The following is a 22,861-nucleotide window of genomic DNA, read 5'->3' as shown; positions in this document are numbered from 1 at the left end:
AGCTTCTTGGAAGATGTAATAGTCATCCTGGGCTTGAAGGTGGGTAGTGTAGGAAAGGTGCCATTTCTGGATACCACATATAAGAAAAGGAAGCTACACATCTTCTAACAATTCTTCTTCCTTTTCCCTTCAAAGAGAAAGTGTGAGCAAATCCTAAGTCAGGAAGAGCACGATTTGTTCAGGAAATACTAAAACTCTCTTCAGCTGGAACAGAGGTCTGAACTGTGGAAGAGTTCCTGCCATTTACTTGGCCCCTCTCTGAGCTGGGCATTGTGCTGGAGTCTTAGGTAGAATGTGTATTTTAGATAGCAGTAGACTAGAGTTACCAAGTCAATCTTAAAAGTTCAGTGAAAGAGTTTGGATTTGATCAGAAGCAATAGAGTTTCAAGAGTCCTTGAGCAAGGGAGTAATATGATGAAAATGATGAGTGTTCAATTGAGATAGTCTAGAATGTGGGGAGATGAGAGAATGCAAGGGGCTTTTTATCATGGTACACAGACAAAGTGATGAAAGCCTGGATTAGAGAATGGAATGGGATGATTGAATTCAGAGTACATTTGGAAGGAAGGGTTGAAAGGACTTGGTGACAGACTGACCTGGGAGATGGGGAATTGATCATTGATCATTGGTAGCAGAATGAGCCACAAGTTTTCAGAAAGACTGGGGACCTCTAGGGGCTTAAATAAAGGAAGCAAGTTGTTAGAGGGAAAAAAAGCCTTCTAAAATACAATCACCATTTCTAGCCTACCATTAGAACCCATCCTTAAGTAACACTTAGCTAGCCATACCTCCCAGAGGCAGCAACTCCTGTCTTTCTTTTTTTTAAGAATATATTTTATTTAATTAATTAATTTTTTTGGCTGCACCGAGAGGCTTGCGATATTTTGGGATCTTAGTTCCCCAACGAGGGATCAAACCCGGGTTCTTGGCAGTGAAAGCATGGAGTCCCTAACCACTGGACCGCCAGGAAATTCCCAGCAATGCTTGTCTTTAATAAACTATGATATGACTGGTATTACCTCCAAACTGGGAATTCCAAAGAGTTGACTTTCTAAATTGGGACCTTCATGAAGTTACTTTTCTCAATAGAAAATGTGCAGAAGAGAAATAGGAATCCCACTTCTTGGGTTATTAGAGACTCACTGGCCCTTCTCCAATTAGAGAGAATTTAGAGTTAGACAGACGTGAGGATTTGATGTTAATTACTTGAGAATTTTCTTTATCTTCAGCAGAGCCAAAATCTGGCACATTCTTGTGTAAATCTAGACCTTGGATTTTTAAAAAAAAATTTTTGGTTGTTATTTAGAATCAAGGATAGTGGTATCAGCCTTAGCTGGTAGCTTTAAACAATTTGTTAAAAAATTTTTTTTTCAAGCTATTAGAATTTTTCATATCTGGGCATGAATTAATCATAAGACCTTTAGTTTAAAAAAACTAAAGACCCACTCTGCTTAAGTAATACTATTTTGTCCTCACACATCTGGTGTTTTGTGTGGCAGTGGGAACTATGTGGAATAGCTGAAATAGCTATCCTTGAATCTAGTTTAACTGGGTATCGTGTGAATGTCTTTTTGCATACATGTGCAAAACTGGCTCTCAGCAAAATTGTGATGCAGGTGAAATGTCTCTTGTCATTGTCCCCTTCCTTCAACTTCTTCCTCCCTGTGGTACCTTTTGGTGTTATTTCTCTCTCCCTCTTCAGGGCCCAAACGTTTCTGTACTCTCTTCTCTTCGCAGTCTCAATCCTTGCTTTTGGGAAAGACTCTGGAAAACCTCATTCACGCTAAGCAATAAGTGTCGAGGTTTACCTTTTTATCTCTCTCAGGGTGTATTTTTGTGTATCAGTAGGAGGTCTAGGGATAAAGTTCCCCCTGGAATTCTACCAGCCAACTTGGTAAGGATGGCATTTGGGGACATGGGCTGGGTGAGCCTCTTTGAACTCTCCCAGGTGGCATTCTGTCCCAACTCTGACCCTACCTTGAGGGCTGCCTCAGCATGTACTGATAACAATAAGTTGAAAACCACTCAAGAGTGGGGTGGGAGTGGGGGGGGGGGGTCTTCTATAGTTACATCCTTTACAGAGTTGAGAACCACAGTAGAACTTAATTATCAAATACTATAAAATCAATAATACAGTATCTATAACCCCTTTGAGTTTGTTATTCTGGTATCGGGTGAAGATTCTTTGAGATACAACTGGATTTATTGGTTGGAATCGTTTGCTTAAGGCTGTAAAGAAAGGTCAAAAAGGAAATGAATGCTTATGGAGTCCCTAGGTGCTTTTACTTGTACTATCTCATCAATTTAGTATAGGTGATAACTCTGCAGGAAGATGTTATTATACCCATTTTACAGATGTGGAAACATTGGCTAAGGGAGGTTAAATAACTTGCCTCTAATCAAGCAGTTAATAAATAATGGGAAGGGATTCAAAGCCAGGCTCTTGGGGCTGTTTTTACTTTATTGCCCATTTGGAGGCAGGATCCAAGTAATAAGAGAAAAGAATGATTGTTCCTGTCAGCAAATAGCTTCCCCAATGATCCTGGGAAATGATGGAGGAAAGTTAGTTCTGATATGTTTTCATAGAGTAGGAAAGAAGAAAGGGAGAGGTAAATTTTATTTAGTGGTGTCTGACAAATAAATATACTTCCAACGAGTTCATCTTGAAGCAGATGTTTCTGGGTGAGGGAGTATGTTTTTAAGCTGAGTAAGTCAAAATATTCTTACAAAAGGATAAATCAATAAGATTCACAAAATTATAGCTACAATAATAGTGACTAGATGAGTGTTTCAAAGAAACAAAAAATCTGTCTTTAAACTGAATCAGGTCTCTCCATGCAGAGAAATATCATTCAGTCTATTTGATGTATGATCTTGTTTGCCTGATCGTTTTAGGTACTGGTTAAGGTAACATGGTGACTTTTATTAATTATAAACAATTGACAATCTGCTAGGTATCATACGAAAGCTCTACCTTTATCCATATCCATAGCTATAGTTTTAAGTTTATGGGCCCTGAAAATTCAATGTGTATTAGATTCGCATCTCTAATGTTTAACAAGCAAAAAGCAAAGGTTAAAAAAGCTTTTGATGTGTTTCAAAATGATATGATGCTCTAACAAGAACCAAGGTATCCAGAAAGTTTAAAATAGTTTTTTTGATGTATTGGTAATGTGATTTGCAAACTTATGTCACTTATTTTATTTCTAATAATAAAATGTGAATCTTGATTTAGATTTAAAGGGAAAGTACTCAAAGACTTTTCATGTGTAAGTTAAAAAAATTTTTTTTACAATATTTTATACAGAAAGTGCTTTGATAAGGAAGTAAAAGAGAAACACTTTTAAAATTCAGACTTAAATGAAGAGAGCTGAGGTTATGGCCACACCAGGGAAATCTCCTTTAACTTGGCCTGGGGAAAACTCAGTAATTAGCGTCAGTGATCTTGACTCTAGCTGTTCTCTTTGGATTATTTGGATGATGAAGATACCCTTAACCCCCATCATTAAACACATACATATGCGCATGAGGGCACACACACACACACACACACACACACACACACACACACGTCTTGCCTCCCCATTACCACTTGATTGAGTTTATGGTGAAAAGAAATTTAAACTCGATTATATTAAGCATTCATTGTTACTACTGATTATTTCCTAGGTGCCAGGCTTTAGGCGAAATGGTTGACATATGCATTCCTTTACTAATAAGTTTCTGAGACAGAGAATGTGACGTCCATTTTGCAGAGGAGAAAACTGAGTCTCAAAGAGATTATGTTGATTGTCCACATTCACCAATTAAAAAGTGGTCAACCCAGGGCTTCCCTGGTGGCGCAGTGGTTGAGAGTCCGCCTGCCGATGCAGGGGACACGGGTTCGTGCCCCGGTCCGGGAGGATCCCACATGCCGCGGAGCGGCTGGGCCCGTGAGCCATGGCTGCTGAGCCTGCGCGTCTGGAGCCTGTGCTCCACAACGGGAGGGGCCACAACAGTGAGAGGCCCGCGTACCGCAAAAAGAAAAAAAAAAAAAAAATAGTGGTCAACCCAGAGATTCAAAGGCAGGTTTATCCATCCTACCAAATGGCACCAACCTGCTGTGTCCTTAGTGGTTAGGAGCCTTCACAGGCAAACAGTTACCAGGAAAGGTTTTTCATGAGCCTCTGCAGTGTAGCCACTGCCCAACTCACTTGCCTCTTAAGTGTCAGTTTGCCCCTGGTGCCCTGGACAGTCTCCAGGAGACCAGCACTCAGGGGTTGTCCTGGAGGCAGGACCATAATGTGTAAAGGCACAGTGCAAACATTCTGGGGCTCTTCAAAAATTATTAAAAATTTCAAGACAGTGTACCCGGATCATTAAACCAAGCGCAGGCCCGCCTGCGAAGAGCTCCTGCGACTGCGCAGGTGCATTCCCACGAAGCCGGCTTTGACTGCCGGAAGCGTAGACGGGTTGAATGGATTCTGGGCCAGCTGCCTCTCGAAGTTCCTGGTTGGGGAGTGGAGTGAGGTTTGGGGATGTTCTCTGAGCGTGACTTCTCCCTCTCCCGAGGTCTTCTTCTCTGTGTGGAAACCGACACTCATTCTATCAAGGATTTAGAGTTTCCCAGCACAGACCCAGTTGTACAATATTTAGGATGGAGGGCACGGTGGGATGGGGAGAGAGTTGACTCCAAAGTCCAGTCAAGATGTTGTCTAGGGCAGTTGTTCTCAAATACTGGTTCACAGACCTGGTCTGGTTCTGATGAAGTTTTCCTCTCTGATGTAAAACAAAAGAAATAAGGACAGCACCGTGAGGTTGTGTGTGTGTGTTTGTCTATAAAGCTGAATTTATCCATTATGATGGATACACTTGCATTCTCAGATTATATTTGTCTTATAATTTTGGTGTTAAAATGTTCTCTGTCATAAAGAGATGTTAAAGATACGTGGTCGTTGTTTTGGAATCTTCACTAGCTGAATAAAAATTTGGACAGTCTAAGGGCATGATTCCCAATGTTTGGGGGAAAATTTTACTGGCTCATGAAATACAAGTGCACGGGAACCCATGAAGCAGAAGGTGAAGAAGCACAGGGCAGCATGAGAAGAGCCCTGGGCGGGGAGACACCCCTTAGTCTTACGAGACTCTTCCTTTCGCGGGGCCCTTGTCCTCAGCTCTGCTCTGAGAGACTGGGACCAGATGACCAGCAGTTCCTTCCAGCTGTAGAGCTCTGGCTGCATAATTACTAAATAACAGTGAGGATTTGGATTACAGACCCAATGGGCCTCCCTTATCTGATTCATAGAGAAGCACAAAGCAGACAATTTAAGGAAACCTGAAGCAGGATAACCACCAAAGCAACCCAACAGCTGCTAAATAGACACTGAGACAAGCCCATCATAAAATGTACTATGGTATGTCATAATGGTTGGGATACCAATCAGAAAGTTCTATATTAAGTACCATTGACTTAGTCACATTGTGTTTGCAAAACAAGCAGTGAACATCTGCTTATTAAAAAAAAAAAAAATTCCTCTTTCATTCTTTCCTTTATCTTTCGTCCTTTAACAAATTCCTGAGGATACATTTTTCTTGGTCCATCAAGCCCACAGTGTCATTTTGGAAAGGAAGCCTATGAATTATTTTCTTAATGCATTAAAAAGTGTGGTAAAGTGATTTGCCGGTTTGGCATAGAACCTCAGTCCCTGCCTTGAATGTAATAGGCATTTAATAAATATTTGATTGATAAATAAATTTTAACAAAAAAGTACTTGCATTCTGATTTTTTATCACATTATAAACATATCTAGCAACTGCTCTCCTTTTTTAAAAAAAGCCAAATTTTCCAAGGGGGTGTCTTGCATAGCTACTGTACAATTTACTTTGTGCTTCTGGAATTGTCAAAACAAACTTAACTGCTCTTAGGAACTCCGATCTGATATCACTGTCAAAATGTTTTACAACGATTTGGCCAAATGTTTGTGGAACAGCTGTGCTACTAGTCTGCCTAAGTCATTTTCCTTCTTTCTTTTTGGCCCAATCCTGTGATTCATCATTCTGCTTTTAGAATATTTGCCTATTTTTAAAACCAGTCAAAGAAGGCAGCCACTGTTTAAAAGTAAACACACCACACATCAACTTGGAGCAGCTTTGTAAGCAGCTTTGCAAGCCCTGAAATTTCTGGCTGGCAGGGATGCCAGCTAAACCAGATGGCATCAAGCAGTGAAATACCGGACTGGCTTTCAAACTCAGTCATCTCCTTACATCTGTCTTTGGTTTTCTTGTTTCCAATGCCATTTCCTGCTTGGATTAAATCAACTTTAACAAAACTCTTGCTTTTATTTTGTCTTTCTAAAATATTTATTATATGTTTATTTCTATGTCAATCAATTAGACTTTTATTTTTTCCAACTCGAGGAATCTAATCTTAAGCCTTTACTTATCTGCAAAATTATCAGCTTGGTCCCATATGTATGCCTTTACATGGTGTGACTATCAATAATGACAGATTTTTATAATGGGCTTTATTAATTCTGGGTCATACCAGATATTTGCTATTTACTATAGTAATGCAAATGAATAACTCTTTTCCTTTTTATTTTAAATTTTTTATAATTAAGCAGGAAGGAGCGTGACTTCATGGGGAACAAGGTGGATTAAGTCCCAGGAAGACTTGAGTTCCATTCCTGGCTGTCCTTTAGAATTCTAGAATGTACTATCTGCTCTGTACTTTGTAGAAGTGGTTTCTCCTTCTAAAAAGTGGCTGCTCATCTGTGACTATTAAGGTTGGGGTGCCAAAGTATAATATGTTCCCATTTACCCGTACCAAGTTGTTCCAGCCTTGAACTCAATGAGTGGAAATAATCATGATGTTTGGGTTGTTGATATTTTATTCAAGTAAATTGAAATGCACCTTAGACCAAAGTCCATTTTATATACAAACTATAGGTTTTATAATAAAGGCTATCTCCAAAGGGTCAGTAGAAACAAATGGTTATTTCTGTCTTTTTAAAAAAATTTTTCTGTTTTTTTGGTGCAATTCTTTGCAAATGATGGGGTGGATTGAAAAAGCCACAGTATTTGGCAGAAGTTGTCACCTCCGAGTAGAAGAAAGCATTCCAAGGGCCAAGGGATTGACTCTCCTTGTTTCCTTGTGAGATGGCACTTCAACCTGCAGCGAGAGTCTTGGGAAGATTTCCCTGTTGCTACTTGCTCTCTGCAGCTACATAACGTCGGTGAACCTGGGGGCATCCATTGTCTGGCAGGTACAGGAACAAATGGATTCACAGTTGGTGTCCCATTGCCATTGTCTGAAGCCACTCAAGTGGGAGTATTATTACACTACTCTTGACTAAATTATAGCAAAGACCCTTAAGATGTTTGGAAGAGGTGAATACTGTCCTTGTTTGAATGATATTTCTGGTGATTATCTTCGGTGCCTTCGAAGAAACGTAGTCTCTTAGAAGCCAGGAGCTCCTCGTGTGCTGTGTTTTATTATGGATAGTACTGTCAGTGAGTAGGGAGAGGATGCTTACTTCTGCGTTGTGCATGGCCTGTATTACTTCTTCTCGTTCAAAGAGGACTTCAACAGTTTTTATAAATAAATTTGTTTATAGTAGTGAGAACATAAAAAGCATGATCTTTCTTTCTTATAATTTAAAATAGATTTGGTATTGAAATTATTCATGTAGCCTGTATTTCATCATAGTCTCATAGTCATACCTGTGGTACCTGTTGTTGTCAACAAGGAGAGGATTGGAAATCTATGGCCAGTGGACCCACAGAGCCAGATACAGAGGTTCTGCTGACAAGAGGGCTGTCCTCTAGTACCAGGGCTAGGTCAGCAGTATGTTCTTTTTTTTTTTTTAAACTTCCAAGGACAGTCTTTATTAGTGCTAAAATTACTTAGTTAAACTCCAACCTGAACTGCTACACTTCTATCTTTATCTGTAGAAAATAATGGAATAAACACCAATAGCTACTCACTGCTCTAGATCCCATAACTCTTTAAACTTCCTAGTGAGGGTCAAAATGCTCTACTTCAAGATCATATTATTCTTGAGAAGCACTTTATTCTGACTGTATGCACAGCTTTTCTTCCTTTTCTTTTTTTTTTATTGCAGCATTATTTATTATTACTAAAAATTGGAACTCAATATTCACCAATAGGAAAATGGACAAACACATTCAAATAATAAATGAATGAGTGAATACTGTATATCAGTTAAATGAACAAACTAAAACTAAGTTTATTTAGTTCAATCTCAAACACATAATGTTAATCAAAAAAAAAGAACAAATTTTAGAAGAATATCTACAATGTGATTCAATTTATAGTTTAAAATCACCCATGCATAGTAATACTATATTACCTATATAGTTTGTGGGTGTATACATACATAATAAAAATATAAATACATACATATACATGATAACCTCTAAAATCAGGATAGTGGTTACTTCTGAACATGAAGAGGTAGAAGGGGAATAGAGTTGTCTCCACTCACCTTATTTCTTAAGCTAGTTTCTTACCTTTTCTTACCATATGAATTCAATTGTCATGAATTCCATTAGAAATTCTGCAGTAGAAAAACTCTCCTCCTTGCCAAATAATTGAATGGTACGATTCTCAACATCTTTTTAGTCTAAGGAGGTGAGCCTTATGGCTATGGCAAGGATAGCAGAAGTATGTTCTTGAAGAGATTCGGATAAACTTCTCTCAGGTTTCCTCTGATGCTTCTGTGAACCACCTCTTTTGATCCAGCAACACCTGCCTGTTGCCAGTCAGCCAGATGAAGGCAGCTGAGGACAGAGTTGCGGGCTCTCCCGCATCAGGACAGTGTATAGGCCTCGGGTTGGGATTGCTGCCTGGTGCATTGGGAAGAAACGCCCTGATCAGGTTACTGCCTGTCACCCACTGTAACCCAGAGGAAGCTCTGGTCAACTGCCTGTCAGTGGTGGTTTGTGGTAAGAGCAGAGGGCAAACCCATCAAAGCTTGCCACCCTTGGAGTCTTTCAGAGCAGAACTAACACTTTTTTTCACTAACACGTTCTTCTGTCCCAGTGAGGTTGTTCTGGTCACCTCATTATTACCTGGTTAAATAAAGCACTTTCCTGAATATCATATTTTTTGGTTTTGGCTAACGTAGGAGTATTGAAAGATAAGCAGTACTTTTTAATTGGAGAACTACTAGACTGAACATTTGAGGATTCTGATACTTGTTTGCAAAATTTTGGTCAAACCAACTACGCCTTCTGTGCTTCTGTTTGTACCAAAAAATGAGCCAAATTGCCTCTGCATTCTTTCCGTCCCTAACTGATGTATACTGATGGTGCAAGTCCAAAGATGGTAACAGCAAGAAAACTCTCCTGAGAGAAAGGCCTCTAATAGTGAAGAATCTCTTTATTTTCATGTTTTAGATGATACAACTCCTGAAGACGCCATTCCTCTGGTCTTTCCAGAATTAGACCAGCAGCTACAGGTAAGGATTTTTCTGCAGTCTTTACTCTTTCCTCCTTAGTTTCACAAAATACAGTGAGTGGAAAAGTGGTCTAATTGAGAAAGATTGACCTGGAGACAGAGTGGGGGACATTTCACGTCATCAAGGTTTGCATTTCTAGGGTTTCAAGGTCATGAAGCCCTCAGGTAATGCCCCTGTCTGTTTATGTGGCTATAGCATGAGAATAGCAAGAACTTAGGGGACTTCCCTGGTGGCACAGTGGTTAAGAATCCGCCTGCCAATGCAGGGGACATGGGTTCAAGCCCTGGTCTAGGAAGATCCCACATGCTGCGGAGCAGCCAAGCCTGTGTGTCACAACTACTGAGCATGCACTCTAGAGCCCACGAGCCACAACTACTGAGCCCATGTGCCACAACTACTGAAGCCTGCACGCCTAGAGCCCATGCTCCGCAACAAGAGAAGCCACCGCAATGAGAAGCCTGCACACTGCAACGAAGAGTAGCCCCTGCTCACCACAACTAGAGAGAAAAGGCCTCATGCAGCAACGAAGACCCAATGCAGCCAATATTTAATTAATTAATTAAAAAAAAAAGAACTTAGGGTGTAAGCTCCTACTTTTAAGGAGTTTTGGAGCCTGGGGACAGGGCTGGTCCCTGCTCTCCTTAGCTATGGACGTTTCTGGGCTATTGTAGTTTTGGCCCATTTTGGATTAGTGATTTAGTGATAAACTACAAGGGACACTTGTCATGTGTGGCGAGACTTCAGAATAATCTTCCTTTCTCTACTCCATGCTCACCCTCTCCCCAGTTCTCTGACAATTTGTAGTAGAAGGTAATTATTTTAAGTTAAGCCTTCTGAATCCTGTCTGGTTTGACCTATGAGAAAAATATTTTGTATGTGTAGTCTATGGATGACCTATCAAAGATATCTAATTTTAATACACCAGAATTATTTGAAAGAAGATAATTTATGACCCTTTCATTTTCTTTAGGTGATATATGGTGATCCCAGAAAGATGGCTTTAGGAAGAGGCTCTGCTTAAAATACCTGGATACTGGCCTTGGGTCAAATGTTCACCTGAGTACTTCACTTTGCTGTCACATTTAGACCAGTCTAATAGGGGTTTTGAATCCTGTGCACAGATGTTTGCTTAGTCACCACTTTTTTCTCTAAATACTGATTCTGAAAGCCTTTAGGAGGGGTGTGCCACCTCCAGTTCCCAACTGATGTTTCTTCTTGTCTTACACTTGGTAGCATTTCCCATGTGTGGGTGTGCTTGGCGTCCTGAATTCATTTGAGTTTGGGGCCCCTGGACCAGAACAGCCCTTGACAGAGGTGGGAAGAACCAAGAATGAGCCCTTATGCAACCTAAGATAGAATCCTTTTTTTTTGGCTCCAGTTCTTGTCTCTGTGCCCAGTGCACTGAATTAAAACCTGGAAGCAACTAGGTTGGGTCTGAAGAGCTGGTGTTTCACTGCTGGGGTGGCCCCCTGAAGATCTATCCAATACAACTCAGTTGTGACCAGACCTCTTGGAGGAGCTCTTGTCTCATCTCTGTGCAGGCCTGGGCATCGTCACAGCCCTCCGACAGAAAGCCTGCCAACAGAGCAATATCAGTAATGTAGAGATTTCTGAAGACTGTTCAGGAGGTTATACTAATGACCTTGCAGCTGTCAAAAGACAGCTCTGTTCTCCTGTAAAATTTCCTCTGCAGCTATCAGCCATTGTATCTCCTTCCTCTCCTGTCCCCCATGCAGGGTCTTCAGCCCGGCTCTCTGGTTCCTGCTGTCTAACCATATCCCCCAACCTCTCTTCTTCTCACCATGGAGGACAACTCAGCTGTTCCTCTGCTTTTCCGTCTGGTGTGCTTACATGACGTACAACCTTCCTTGCTTGGGTTCTGTCCTCACTGATGGGCTGTATGTGTGCTGCTCATGGTGTAGTTGGGATTGCAAAATAATAACTATATTTTTTTCCCAGTCACAGTTTTTCCCCTTTATTTTACTGTCACCAAAAGCTATTTTATTATCTTAGGAGTCAGCTGAAAATAAGGAGTTAATGCGTTTTGCAAATAAAAGAGGGAAAGCATGTTTAGATTCATATTCCCCCACCACTATTATGGATCATTAATTCTACTTTCTTGTGCTGACAGTTTTTTTCCTTTGGGAACATTAATGGTCTTCCCTGGCTCATGGATCATTCTTCCCAGGATTCATGGCACCTCTGGCAATTATCCAGATAATTTTTCTGTTAAAGCATTGCAAGATCCCTTTGAATTTTATAGCTTTAATTCCATTTGACATATATTAGAAATTAAGTCTACTTAATTATTTTAATCTAATGAGACTATTTCATCTTCATTGATCCTTAATGAATTAGTCAGTTGAGAAGCTGATTTCAGACTCAGGGGTTATGATACCCCCAACTTCCCCACCCTACAATATGGTATTGCTTTGTCTCTTCATGAACAGAGAGGACCTTCCCAGCACTATAACTAACAGCATTTCAGTAAGGGCTTGTTTTTCTGGTTGAACGATATGATTGAGTTTGTTATAAACATTTACCAGTGGCCAAGCCATTTGGTTAGGGTTGCCTCTGTCTAGGGCTGTTGTCAGTTACCTTTATTCTACACTCCAGGGTGTGAGTAACTAAAATATAAGATGGAGGGGATTGAGAGGGGAAAGATAACACAGAAAGCTACATCTAAAAGCAGACTCTTGTTTCCATGCTTAGCATAAGCATATAAATTTAAGACATTCTGCAGCAGGAAGTCTCTATTGAAAGCAATGAAGATGCTTTATGTATGAAAGGAACAATCCATTCCATGGAGCAGGCTGTCTTTACAGTCAATCCAGTGTGCTTTTATCACATAATAATGACTCTTGGGATTTAACCAACCATCATAATCCTCTACAGAAAAATAAAAGTTAGGTTACAAAGGCATATGAAGTGCCTTGTGGTTGTTACTATTTGCTTGAGGATGAACTGACTCTTACTTATCTCTGCTAGAGCCTTAGAAATGTGCCCAGTGAAAAATAATTGATGCCAGTTGATTATTGCTGGCCTTCCTCTCTGAATACCCTCAGATTTAAATCCTACCCATGCATATTGAGTACCGCTAGGCAAGGGGGGTTTCCCCACAAATGACCTCATTTGATCCCCGCAACAATTGTGTAAGCTAACTATTATGTCTCCACTTTAGGGATGAGAAATATGAGGTCAAAGTTTGGTCTACATAAATTTGCTAATTCAGACTAGATCCCTGATTCTGAATCTAGGTAGCCTTCATTTCCTTACAGCTTTGGTGGAACCTATGGCCTGCTTAAATTATGTTGATAGGTGGAGGGCTTTTGGTTTCTGGCTTGCGAAGTTGCCATAATGTGGTTATAGAACAACCTAGTAAAATCTATTCTGGCTTCCTGATATCCGTTACACGTTCTTTCATAGTTTATAAAATGCAGCTATAAAGTATCTGTTTGGTAGATACGCTATCACCACTTTGACCCCCCCAGAGTTTTCGGTTGCTTTGCCAAGAATGTGGACATGTTTAAGCATGTAATTCGTGGGGCTTCTATTTTCACAGAAGCCAAAAAAAGCCTTGGGCAAGAATAGCAGTGACAAACATTTTTCTCGATGTCTCTATTAAGGCAAAATGTTGGGCAAGAGACCTTGGGCTAAGGTAGGTGTTAAAATGAACCTCTCCTTATAGGCCTCCGCCCAGGGGCAGGTGGTAGGTTGGTTCTATTTTGTGCGGATTCCTTTCCTGGAACTTGGCTTCTAAATCCTTCATGTCCATTAGGGGCCATGTTTGGGTAGAGCTAGTTTAGACCATACAGTCAAAAGAAAGGAGGTTCAATTCTATGTCCATTTGTAAGAATGAATGAAAAATCACTACTTTTCTTTAGGCCTCCGTTTCCTTCTATTTGAAGAAGAGGTAATGATGGACCTCCCTCCCTTTTCTGAAGGATAGCACAATCCTTTAATAGTCTCAAGGTCTGGGTCAGAACCAAATTTGTCTTAAAATTTAACCACATTGTAATGTTTGGGAGGTTGTGGTTTGACCTATAGATGATCCAAAGCTAAGCTTTGTGGTCTTTGTTGCCTCGGAAAGAATATGTTTTATTTGTAATCAGGTGGAGGACATGCTGATAACTAGATTGTAATAAATCTAATGGGAGTGACAGTGACTGGGGCATAGGCACTGGCATTAGGCTGGCATGAATTTGGACCTCAGCTCCGCACCTACTAGTTTTGTGATTTGGGCATGTTATTTACTTTCTGTAAACCTCACTTTTCTGACCTGCAGAGTGGACATAATATCTCACATCGTTGTGTGAATTAAATGTGGTAATGAACAGATCGAGCATGGTGCTTGGCAAAATAATTGCTCAATTAATGTCAATTTCCTTCCCTAGTGAAATTGTTTATTGAATGAAATATTTAAGCACTAGTATCTTTATATGTGTAAAATGAAATGAGAGAAACATCTCTTTGGATTCTTGGGTTAGGAACAGAGATGCTGATGCCCTCTTCTTTAAGCTAAGGTACTTGGAAAACAATACGACTCTTTTTTCAAACCAAATTGAGCAATAGCTTCAATCCCTCCTAAAGTACTCCCATCTAATCTGAGAAGACAGTAACAGGTGTCTCCGTGGTACACATTGAACTTGCTTTTTTCTCAGACAGAGTTTGGTAAGTCCAGAAACTGATGTCACCTCCACAAATAAACAATTTCGTAGCTTTGGTTGTGTACTATAGTATCTTGTTGTCCGAGCAGTCACTCCAGAAACTTCCTTTAGGTCTTGCATCAGTGTATCACTTGCTATCTGGGAAACAAAAATGGTAGAAAATGGAGGAGTCTTAGCATTCTAAGATTCTACTGCACTAGTCTTGAACATCCAGAGAAAACACTGAAAAAATGTCTGCCATTTTCTCTCTGAGGCACACGTTGAAAAGTATCTTACAGTCGTTTTTCTGGCTGCTGGGACCACACAGAAAACATATATAGATATCTTGGAGCTTAATTTGATCCCTTTAATTTTTTTTTTTTTTTTGAGAAGCCCAGTTCATTAGAATATGCATTGTTAGAAGCGTTTGGGGCGCTCGAGTTCTTGCTCCCCTTAATATTGCCTACATCGATAGAAATGACTTAAATATCCTTCATTCCAATATTATATAATGTATAAGGTATGTAGTATAATTAGTACTAGTACTGACTTTGACCATAATGTAGATAGTATAGAAATGTCAATTCTTAAAATATTTTAAAAATATTTACAGTTCTTGATAACAGAGTTTTCAAATATTGCAATTAGTCCTGTCTGTGTTTTTCCATTTAGTTTTAGCAAATTATGCTTGTTAATTTGGGGACATTAAAATGCAACATGAATTTAAGCCAGTCACCCCCATTCTGCCTCCAAAATAAAGATAACACTGAGAATCAAGGAATAAATACAAATACAGTCTGCTCAGCAACTGTAGAATATTTAGCTTCCTAAATATATCTTCTGTGTGGGAAGCTGGGAGAGGAAAATTAAATTCTTACATTTTTGAAGTGGATGGGGCCAGTAGTATTTGAAGAAGCCAAGTAGAAAACGGAAACGCTTAAGCTGGCTTTGCCTCTTGCGGAGAGATGCTTGGCTGGGTCTTTTCCCACGGGGCTCCTTCCAGAGGACAGAGTCCATTTCGGGAGGAGCTTGCTATAAACCGGTGGATGGGATGGTGTGGCTCAAGCCTGCATTCTTGGAACAGGAGCCTGTGGTTTCTCTCTTACTTCATCTTGTTAAATTGGTCCAGATGACTGGGGTGGATACCAGAGATAGTAGCGGCTCTCTCACACTGCCATGTAATTTAAAGCCCTTGCAAGCTCCATCCTCAGGCAGTAGCAGGATAAGGGGGGATAGAGGAAAGGGGGTGTGGAGGAAGTGCCTCCTCCTGGGCTCTGACCTCATCCAAACCCCAATCTGTGTCTTGGGAAAATGTGTTTCAAAGTTGGCTTGAGACACTGTTAAGGGAAGGTCTTAATTTAACCTTCTTAGAACTGGCTGGGTTGTGAGTAGACCAGATACCATGGCATCGAGTGGACCGGAAAAGTTGTTTCTGTGACCCTACAGAGTTTGTCCCCTAGTGCCTGAAGAATACTTTTACCTTTTCATTTTCACATGAAATATCTTTGGCTTCCTTTTCTTTGAAATTCAATATTCATTCTTTAAGCAAGAGCGTGTGATAAATGCATACAAACCATGGGAGGATGTAGGGTAATTGTGGAGAAACTAACAAGGAAACTTTCTCTTCCTGAAGAGAAAAGAAATTCACTATCAACATGGAGTTTATTTATTGCTTGCCCATTCCCAGCACAGGATTATAAGTATGAAAATCTCTTGGATGAAATAGTCAAAATCAAGCAATGAGAACTGAAATAAAAAGTTTTTTAGATAAACAAGGATTTACTGTATAGCACAGGGAAATATATTCAATATCTTTAATAAGCTATAATGGAAAAGAATCTAAAAAAGAATATATGTGTGTATATATATATATATATATATATATGCAACCAACCAAACCACTTTGCTTTACGTATCTGAAACTAATAAAATATTGTAAATCAACTATACTTAAAAAAATTTTTTTAAAACTGTGTTAATTTTTATTCCAAGATGTTAATAGCTGTTTTCATCTGGGTTATCACAGGCATTCTTTTACGTTATTATTATTATTTTTAATGTGAACACATGTTAAATAGTATCTTAAATCCATGTACAGTTGATTAATTCATGGGTGCCAGTGTTTTAAATGTCACATGATGTAAGCCTACTAGTAGTTCCATTTTTAAATTGGAAACCTGATTCTTGTGCTTGAATTTTAGGAATCTATTTCCTCGGGTAAACACTTTATTTAGTGAACCCTGTTGGTCATATATTTTCTCCTGTTTTCAGGGCTTATAAGAAGGTAAGAGAGAGTCACTCTCAGTGAGGACCTTATGATGCTACACACAAACCCACATTATATCATGAAACAATGAGAGTGTTCTATGTCATGCAGGACAATACATTTCATTACTCTGTAGTTCTACTTTTTATATCAGGTAAATTCCTGTTGGGATGAGAACAATATGTGCTTAAAAAATTCTTTGATGAGTTTCCTGAACTGGAGTAAACATCCAATGATGTCAAATGGCTTTCTAAGAACAGTGGGTCCTGCTGACCAGAGGGCACTTTGATTTGTCCAGCAATGTTTGGGTTTAGTGGTACATGGCTCCGAATTATAAAGGGGTGAGAAATTTTAAGTTTCCTGGGGAGAAATTTGGGAAGGAGAGAAAGGTAGGGTGTGAATGAAGTGAGTCTCAGATAGGGAATCCTGGTAGCAATGCTTAGAAGATGGGCTGGGGGCAGCAGAAGGATCTAATGATACTTATTTTTGCATTAAACTTTTTTTTTTATTGTGGTAAGAACACATAACACAAATGTTCTCTTCTTAATTTTAAGTGTACAGTTCAGCAGTGGTAAGTATATTCATATTGTTTGTTTTCTTATTCGTATTTTTGTGCAACCAATCTCCAGAACATTTTCATCTTGCAAAACTGAAACTCTATACCCATTAAATAATAATTCCTCATTTACTCACCTCCCCTCCACCGCCAGCCCCTGGCAACTAATGAGATAATTTTACAGTGTTGTGGTGTGTTGTGCAATATAACTTCCCTTCTTGCTTAAAAAATAATTAATTTTGTTCTTTAATGCTTTCATACAAATTGGAAGAACATGTATGTACTGCTGCTGAGTTACATGTCAGGCTGGGTATAGACAGAGCTTTTAGGAGCCGGAAACTGAAGTGACACCTGGCATCCTTTTACTCCCTGAAACACTGAACACTATTTTCGGCTTTTTTAAAAATTGGCACTACTTCTTAATTGTGGGCAATCTTGAAAATATTGTGACGTATAGCATGATCTTCCTGCTGAGAACATAGGAGGATACTGAATATATCCTGAAATACTCTATATCCTAATGTCCCCTTAGCATGATCATGTTACCTGTACATAAAAACATCTTCAAATTTCCCACAATTAAATAGTGCCAATGAAAAAAGAAGTCATGAAAAACATTTCCCCCTTAGTAAAAAGCATTGCAGGTTGGCAAGCCAAGGGGGAAAAGAGAACTCTCTCTTTTTAAGAAAATTATTATCTGTAATTTTCAGTTTTTCTTTTAAATTATAGCAGCAAAGGGTATTTCTCCCTTTCCATGGCTGCTCTCATCTGTATCCTCTTAGGCATGCAAACACAGACTCCTAAAATCTTCTGGCTGTCGCATAGGTAACTATGCTGAATTCGTGGTTCAGGTACCTCCATGTGGCAAGTTATGGGCTGAACTGGGTGTAGCTTATGAGTGTTCATGAGGACAGGAAATAGGATACGTTGAGTCTTGGGGCTTATCAGTATGCAAGTCCTTTAACAGGGCACAGGTGGTTTAATAGCAGCTTGGTGAGGGTGCCCAGAGTAAATTGCTTTCATTCCCCTTACTATTATACCTGGTCATTTGCCAGTGTAACAGGTGAAAATTGATGAGGGGGTGGTGATTTCTAGGATTGGAGGACTCAGGAGTTCTGAATGCCTTTGGCAATGCCTTTATCTCCTGCGGTGAGTTGTACTGTAATACTCCCGGGCACTACTTTTTAATTTATTTCACTATAGAAAGAGATAATGGCTCCAACAGGCTCAGTTTATGCTGTGAATATGTTCATGGGGCAGTAGGGAAAGATGCTACATAATATAATTATTAGATGAATTTCCATGGATTAGAACACAACAGATGTTCCACATAAAGGTTAATTTCATCCAAGTCTATTTCAAATTTTATTTCCTTTAGAAAATCTCTACTCAGAGGCTTCATGATAAATAGGAAGGGTCATCTTACTTATCAATCAGATTTTATAGAATTTTGTAGAACTTTCTAGAATTTCTTTTGCATCCTGGGTGAGGTCACTAAATATGACACCCAAAGAAATCTGTGTCCTGGAAGAATATATAGTGAGAGGAGCAAGTAGTAAGAAATTCATTAGTATAAATTAATTAATATAAAATTAGTGAGACTATGACCTAATCAGACACATAGTTTACATATAAAGACTATTGGGAAGAGAGGATTAGACAGAAGAGCCTATTTAACAATTAAGTCATATTTCTCAGATATTATATAACATTTTTCTATAAATAATTGAAAAATGTGATTAAAACACTCATTAAAAGACTATTAGCTAATATTTCTCTAAATAATGCTTTTAATAATGTGCCACTATAGAGCAGAAACTAACACACCATTGTAAAGCAATTATACTCCAATAAAGATGTTTTAAAAAAAGAAATAATGTGCCACTAATTAGAACTAAGGATTACAAACTCAGGGAAAGCTAGTTCTTTAAAAATAATTTCTGGAAAGAAGATTTTCAACATATTTCGGTTAGAAAGGCTTGAATGCTGGCCTCTGTTTCCCTCATGGATGGGAGAGAAGCAAAGACAGGAAGCCTTGTTCTCTTTGGCCACACGCTTTATAAGCATCGTTTTATTTGGGGTTTGGTCTTTCATATGCTTTGTTAATTCTTGCAAGCATTATTTCCAGGCCAGCATCATTTTTTCAGTTTGGATTCCTTTCATTTTTTAAAAATAATTTTTATTGGAGTATAGTTGATTTACAATGTTTTGTTAGTTTCAGGTGTCCAGCAAAGTGAATCAGTTATACTACAAATATATCCACTCTTTTTTAGATTCTTTTCCCATATAGGTCATTACAGAGTATTGAGTAGAGCTCCCTGTGCTATACAGTAGGTCCTTATTAGTTATCGTTTTTTTTTTTTTTTTGCGGTACGCGGGCCTCTCACTGCTGTGGCCTCTCCTGTTGCGGAGCACAGGCTCCGGACGCGCAGGCTCAGCGGCCATGGCTCACGGGCCCAGCCGCTCCGCGCCATGTGGGATCTTCCTGGACCGGGGCACGAACCTGTGTCCCCTGCATCGGCAGGTGGACTCTCAGTCACTGAGCCACCAGGGAAGCCCAGTTATCTATTTTATATATAGTAGTGTGTATATCTCAATCCCAATCTCCCAATTTACCCACCCCCCATTCTCCCTTTGTAACTATAAGTTTGTTTTCTATATCTGTGACTATTTTTGTTTTATGAATAAGTTCATTGGATTCCTTTCTTGTAGGGCTCCTCCACTCTACAAGATTTGATAGAACTACAGGAACAGAAAACAAGGGGGGATTGAAACAGATGACTGAACTATTTCCCCATCACTAATTCTCTAAAGCAGAGTCTAAGATTTCTGGGGAAAAGTACAGAATTATTAGGGGACTTATTTTTCCTCCAGCACATGGCAGGTAACTGATCTGTAATGGGTCTTATGGCTCTGGCTTGGGCCTGAGAATGCCCTGGAATGACACAGAAAGATACATGTGGGGAGGATCAGACCACTTCTCTATTTGCAGTCAAGTAGAATCAGCTGAACTCTGTCCAATGAGGGTTGACAGTGCTATTCTCATGCAAAAACTCTCCTTCTAAAGAACATCAGTAGAGCACGATGGTTGGTAATTTATTCTGCTACAAGGAAATGGACTGATTTCTTCTTGTTGTTGTTTGTGAAGCCTCTGCCGCCTTGTCATGACTCCATGGAATCCATGCAGGTGTTCAAACAGCACTGCCAGATAGCAGAAGAATACCGTGAAGTTAAAAAGGAAATCGCCCTGCTTGAGGAAAGAAAGTAAGTACTGTCCCCCTGAGCACCCTCAGCCCTGAATCCTGACTGCTGGTCATGGACCAGGGGTCATGGATTGGGAGTGGCAGGGGAGGAAAAGGCTGAGCATGGGAGCAAGAGGGAGGGAGACATACAGGGAGGAGAACTGACATTTGTAGTTCAGAGGTTACACGCATGTCATGTTTGATTCTAGAAATGATCCAGATGGAACGGCGCTAGATGAAAGGCTTTACAGAGTAGTGAGGGGAACCACAGGAGTGCTTCCTACTCAAATTTAATTTTTTAATAAGCATTCTTTAGTTCAGGAAATTAAAGATGCCAAAATACCACCTAGAGCCACATTATGTTCCATGTGAATGTGCCCAAAGGCCCCAGAGCACTTTGTCTTGGGGTGAATTTTAATTAATGCTTGAATGGTGGAGTACCCACATGAAGCAAAGAAGTCACTGTGATGGCTCTTTGGAATAATGTAAAAGGATTAGTTGCCTAACTACATTTTATAGCCCAATAGTCCAGTAAGTTTTTATCTTGATAGCTTCTATTACCATTACAGTTCTGCTATAGGGAATTAGGCAGTTCTATTAATTAAAGCACTATCACTTTACTTACTCATAACTTTATGCTTCAGAATTCTCCTTTTGATTGCACTAAATTCTGCTGATGTCTACCCAGTGATCCCCATTCCTTCATACTTTCAAAGCATCATAGCGCTGGTCGGTTTGTACTTACACATTTATTAGGGAGATCTTTTGATGAATATTTGCATCTCCTGCCAAGTGGTAAGTGTCATAAAAGGGAGGATAGTCAGGTGTCTCTCACCATCATATTTCTGAAGCCTAGCACAGTGCATGGCATGTAGATACTGAATAAATTTTTGTTGAATGAGTGACACATAATCCAAACATACTGTGAGTCTGTAAGTTTCTGCTTCTTCCCTTCTTCTTACTGGAGTGATACATGGTATCACTCCATATTTATATCAGTATTTATACTTTGTATTTATATAAAACTTACTTTTTAAATGAATATAGATGAAATATATTTTGTTTTGAGAGATTTATGAAATTCGTGGGACTCTTTGGAGACTCCCCAGAATAGTGGTTGCACAGTATAATATGCTAGGGAGCAGCATGGGTTTTAGGGTCAGACTTCTACATTCACTGTAAGACCACAGTTAGCATGTTATTTTCTTACTTCCTTGCTTCAAACATAAAGTCTTACCTGGACTTTTGGTTATAGGGCATTGAAGGATGCTTATGAGGAAATCAGTAGTACAACTTTTCCTTTGTATGTCTGAGACTTTCTTTTTGGTCTAAGAGTTTTCATAAATTGGTCGGAATGCTTAGATTGTCCATTTACACACAATATGAGCCCTAAAAACAGTTTCATAAAGGAACAGAGGAAGCTTACTAATAATGTGACCAGTGATTAATTTAAAGGAGGACTTGTATATTCAGTAGCCTATAAAGGTATCTTCCAGTGGGTGTACGTGTGTGTGTGTGTGTGTGTGTGTGTGTGTGTGAGAACTGTGGTGTTGTGACAGGAAAAAAAGCCCCAGGTAATTATGTATTTATTTGTAAACGCTTTAGGCTGGAAGTACAGTGTTATTTAAATTAACCCCATGTGTAGCTTTTTTGGGTGGGGGCAATGCAAGACTTACCCACTAAATTATATATTTTGTAAGTTTATATTTTTGTATATTGCATTAAAAAACACAATAGGATAACAATATGAGAGTGATTCATCTGCTCTTTTATTAAAACATATTCCTGCTGTTGCTGCAAAACTAATCTTACTTCCTCCCTAAACCTCTTTGAACTTTGGAGTTTTCTTGAAACCATGATGTTGTCTTTTTTTTTTCTTTTCTTCCTAGTAATTGACTAGATAAGAGACAAAGACCAAATTCTTTGATTTTTTTTTTCCTTTCTCTTTTATAAAGTCTCTCAAGTTCCTTTTCTTCATTCCCACTTCTGCCATTTGGGATCAGGACTTGTTACTTCAAATCTTGATCAATGTAATATTATAACTGCTTTCCCTGCCTATGGTTTCTTATTGCTAGAGAAGGGCACCCAGTGCTTGGCCTGGATTGAAAGATCTACCTTGGGCCTTAGTACCTCTGCAGAATGTTCTAGCTCATCCTTGGTCTTCAGCTATGTTGACCTATTCACTTTGTCCCCCTCGGTGCCCTTGCTCACACCAGGCTCTCAGTATAGTCTCCCTCCTTCCTCTTCACCTGTCCAAATGCTATCCTTGAAAAGAGCTTAGCCTGTATCCCTAGCCCAACCACCCCACAGTGATCAGTGCTTTTCCTGGATGAAGGAAAATTCACTGGAATGATTCTTTGGGCACTTTTTGTGGGCTAGTGTTATCAATAGCTATCCACTGAAGTTTCTGTCCTTTCTGACTATGTATAGTTCTCTGCAGACCTGGATAACCTTTAACATCTCTTTGGATCGTAATCACTGAATAGGGAGCTGCACGTAGGGTAAAATACGAATAGGGGTGATTTACAGTAGCTGATGATAGGAAACTGTTATATCCTCCATGTATGCATTTTTTAAATTTGTAATTTGTATTGTCTGTATTTAAAATATAGAGTCAATATCAGCAATAAAGAATTGCTAAGATAAATTGTTAAAATTCAAAGTAGGGTGATATTTTATATCTATAAATA

The 22,861-nt window shown here is 39.3% G+C and overlaps 1 protein-coding gene across 1 annotated transcript in view; it reads left to right on the top strand.

Annotated features, from left to right (window-relative positions):
* The window catches only part of MAP3K7CL (MAP3K7 C-terminal like), a 39,892-nt gene that overhangs the window by 6,478 nt on the left and 10,553 nt on the right, over positions 1 to 22,861 (top strand). The window contains exons 3-4 of the mRNA XM_027101604.1: positions 9,400 to 9,461; positions 20,078 to 20,193. Coding sequence (XP_026957405.1) covers positions 9,400 to 9,461; positions 20,078 to 20,193 — 178 coding nt within the window. The remainder of the gene's footprint in view (positions 1 to 9,399; positions 9,462 to 20,077; positions 20,194 to 22,861) is intronic.

This window comes from Aethalodelphis obliquidens, unplaced genomic scaffold (assembly GCF_003676395.1).
Source record: "Aethalodelphis obliquidens isolate GAN/ISIS:26980383/991018 unplaced genomic scaffold, ASM367639v1 scaffold1, whole genome shotgun sequence".
NCBI lineage: Eukaryota > Metazoa > Chordata > Mammalia > Artiodactyla > Delphinidae > Aethalodelphis > Aethalodelphis obliquidens.
This window is presented reverse-complemented; position numbering and strand designations above follow the sequence as displayed.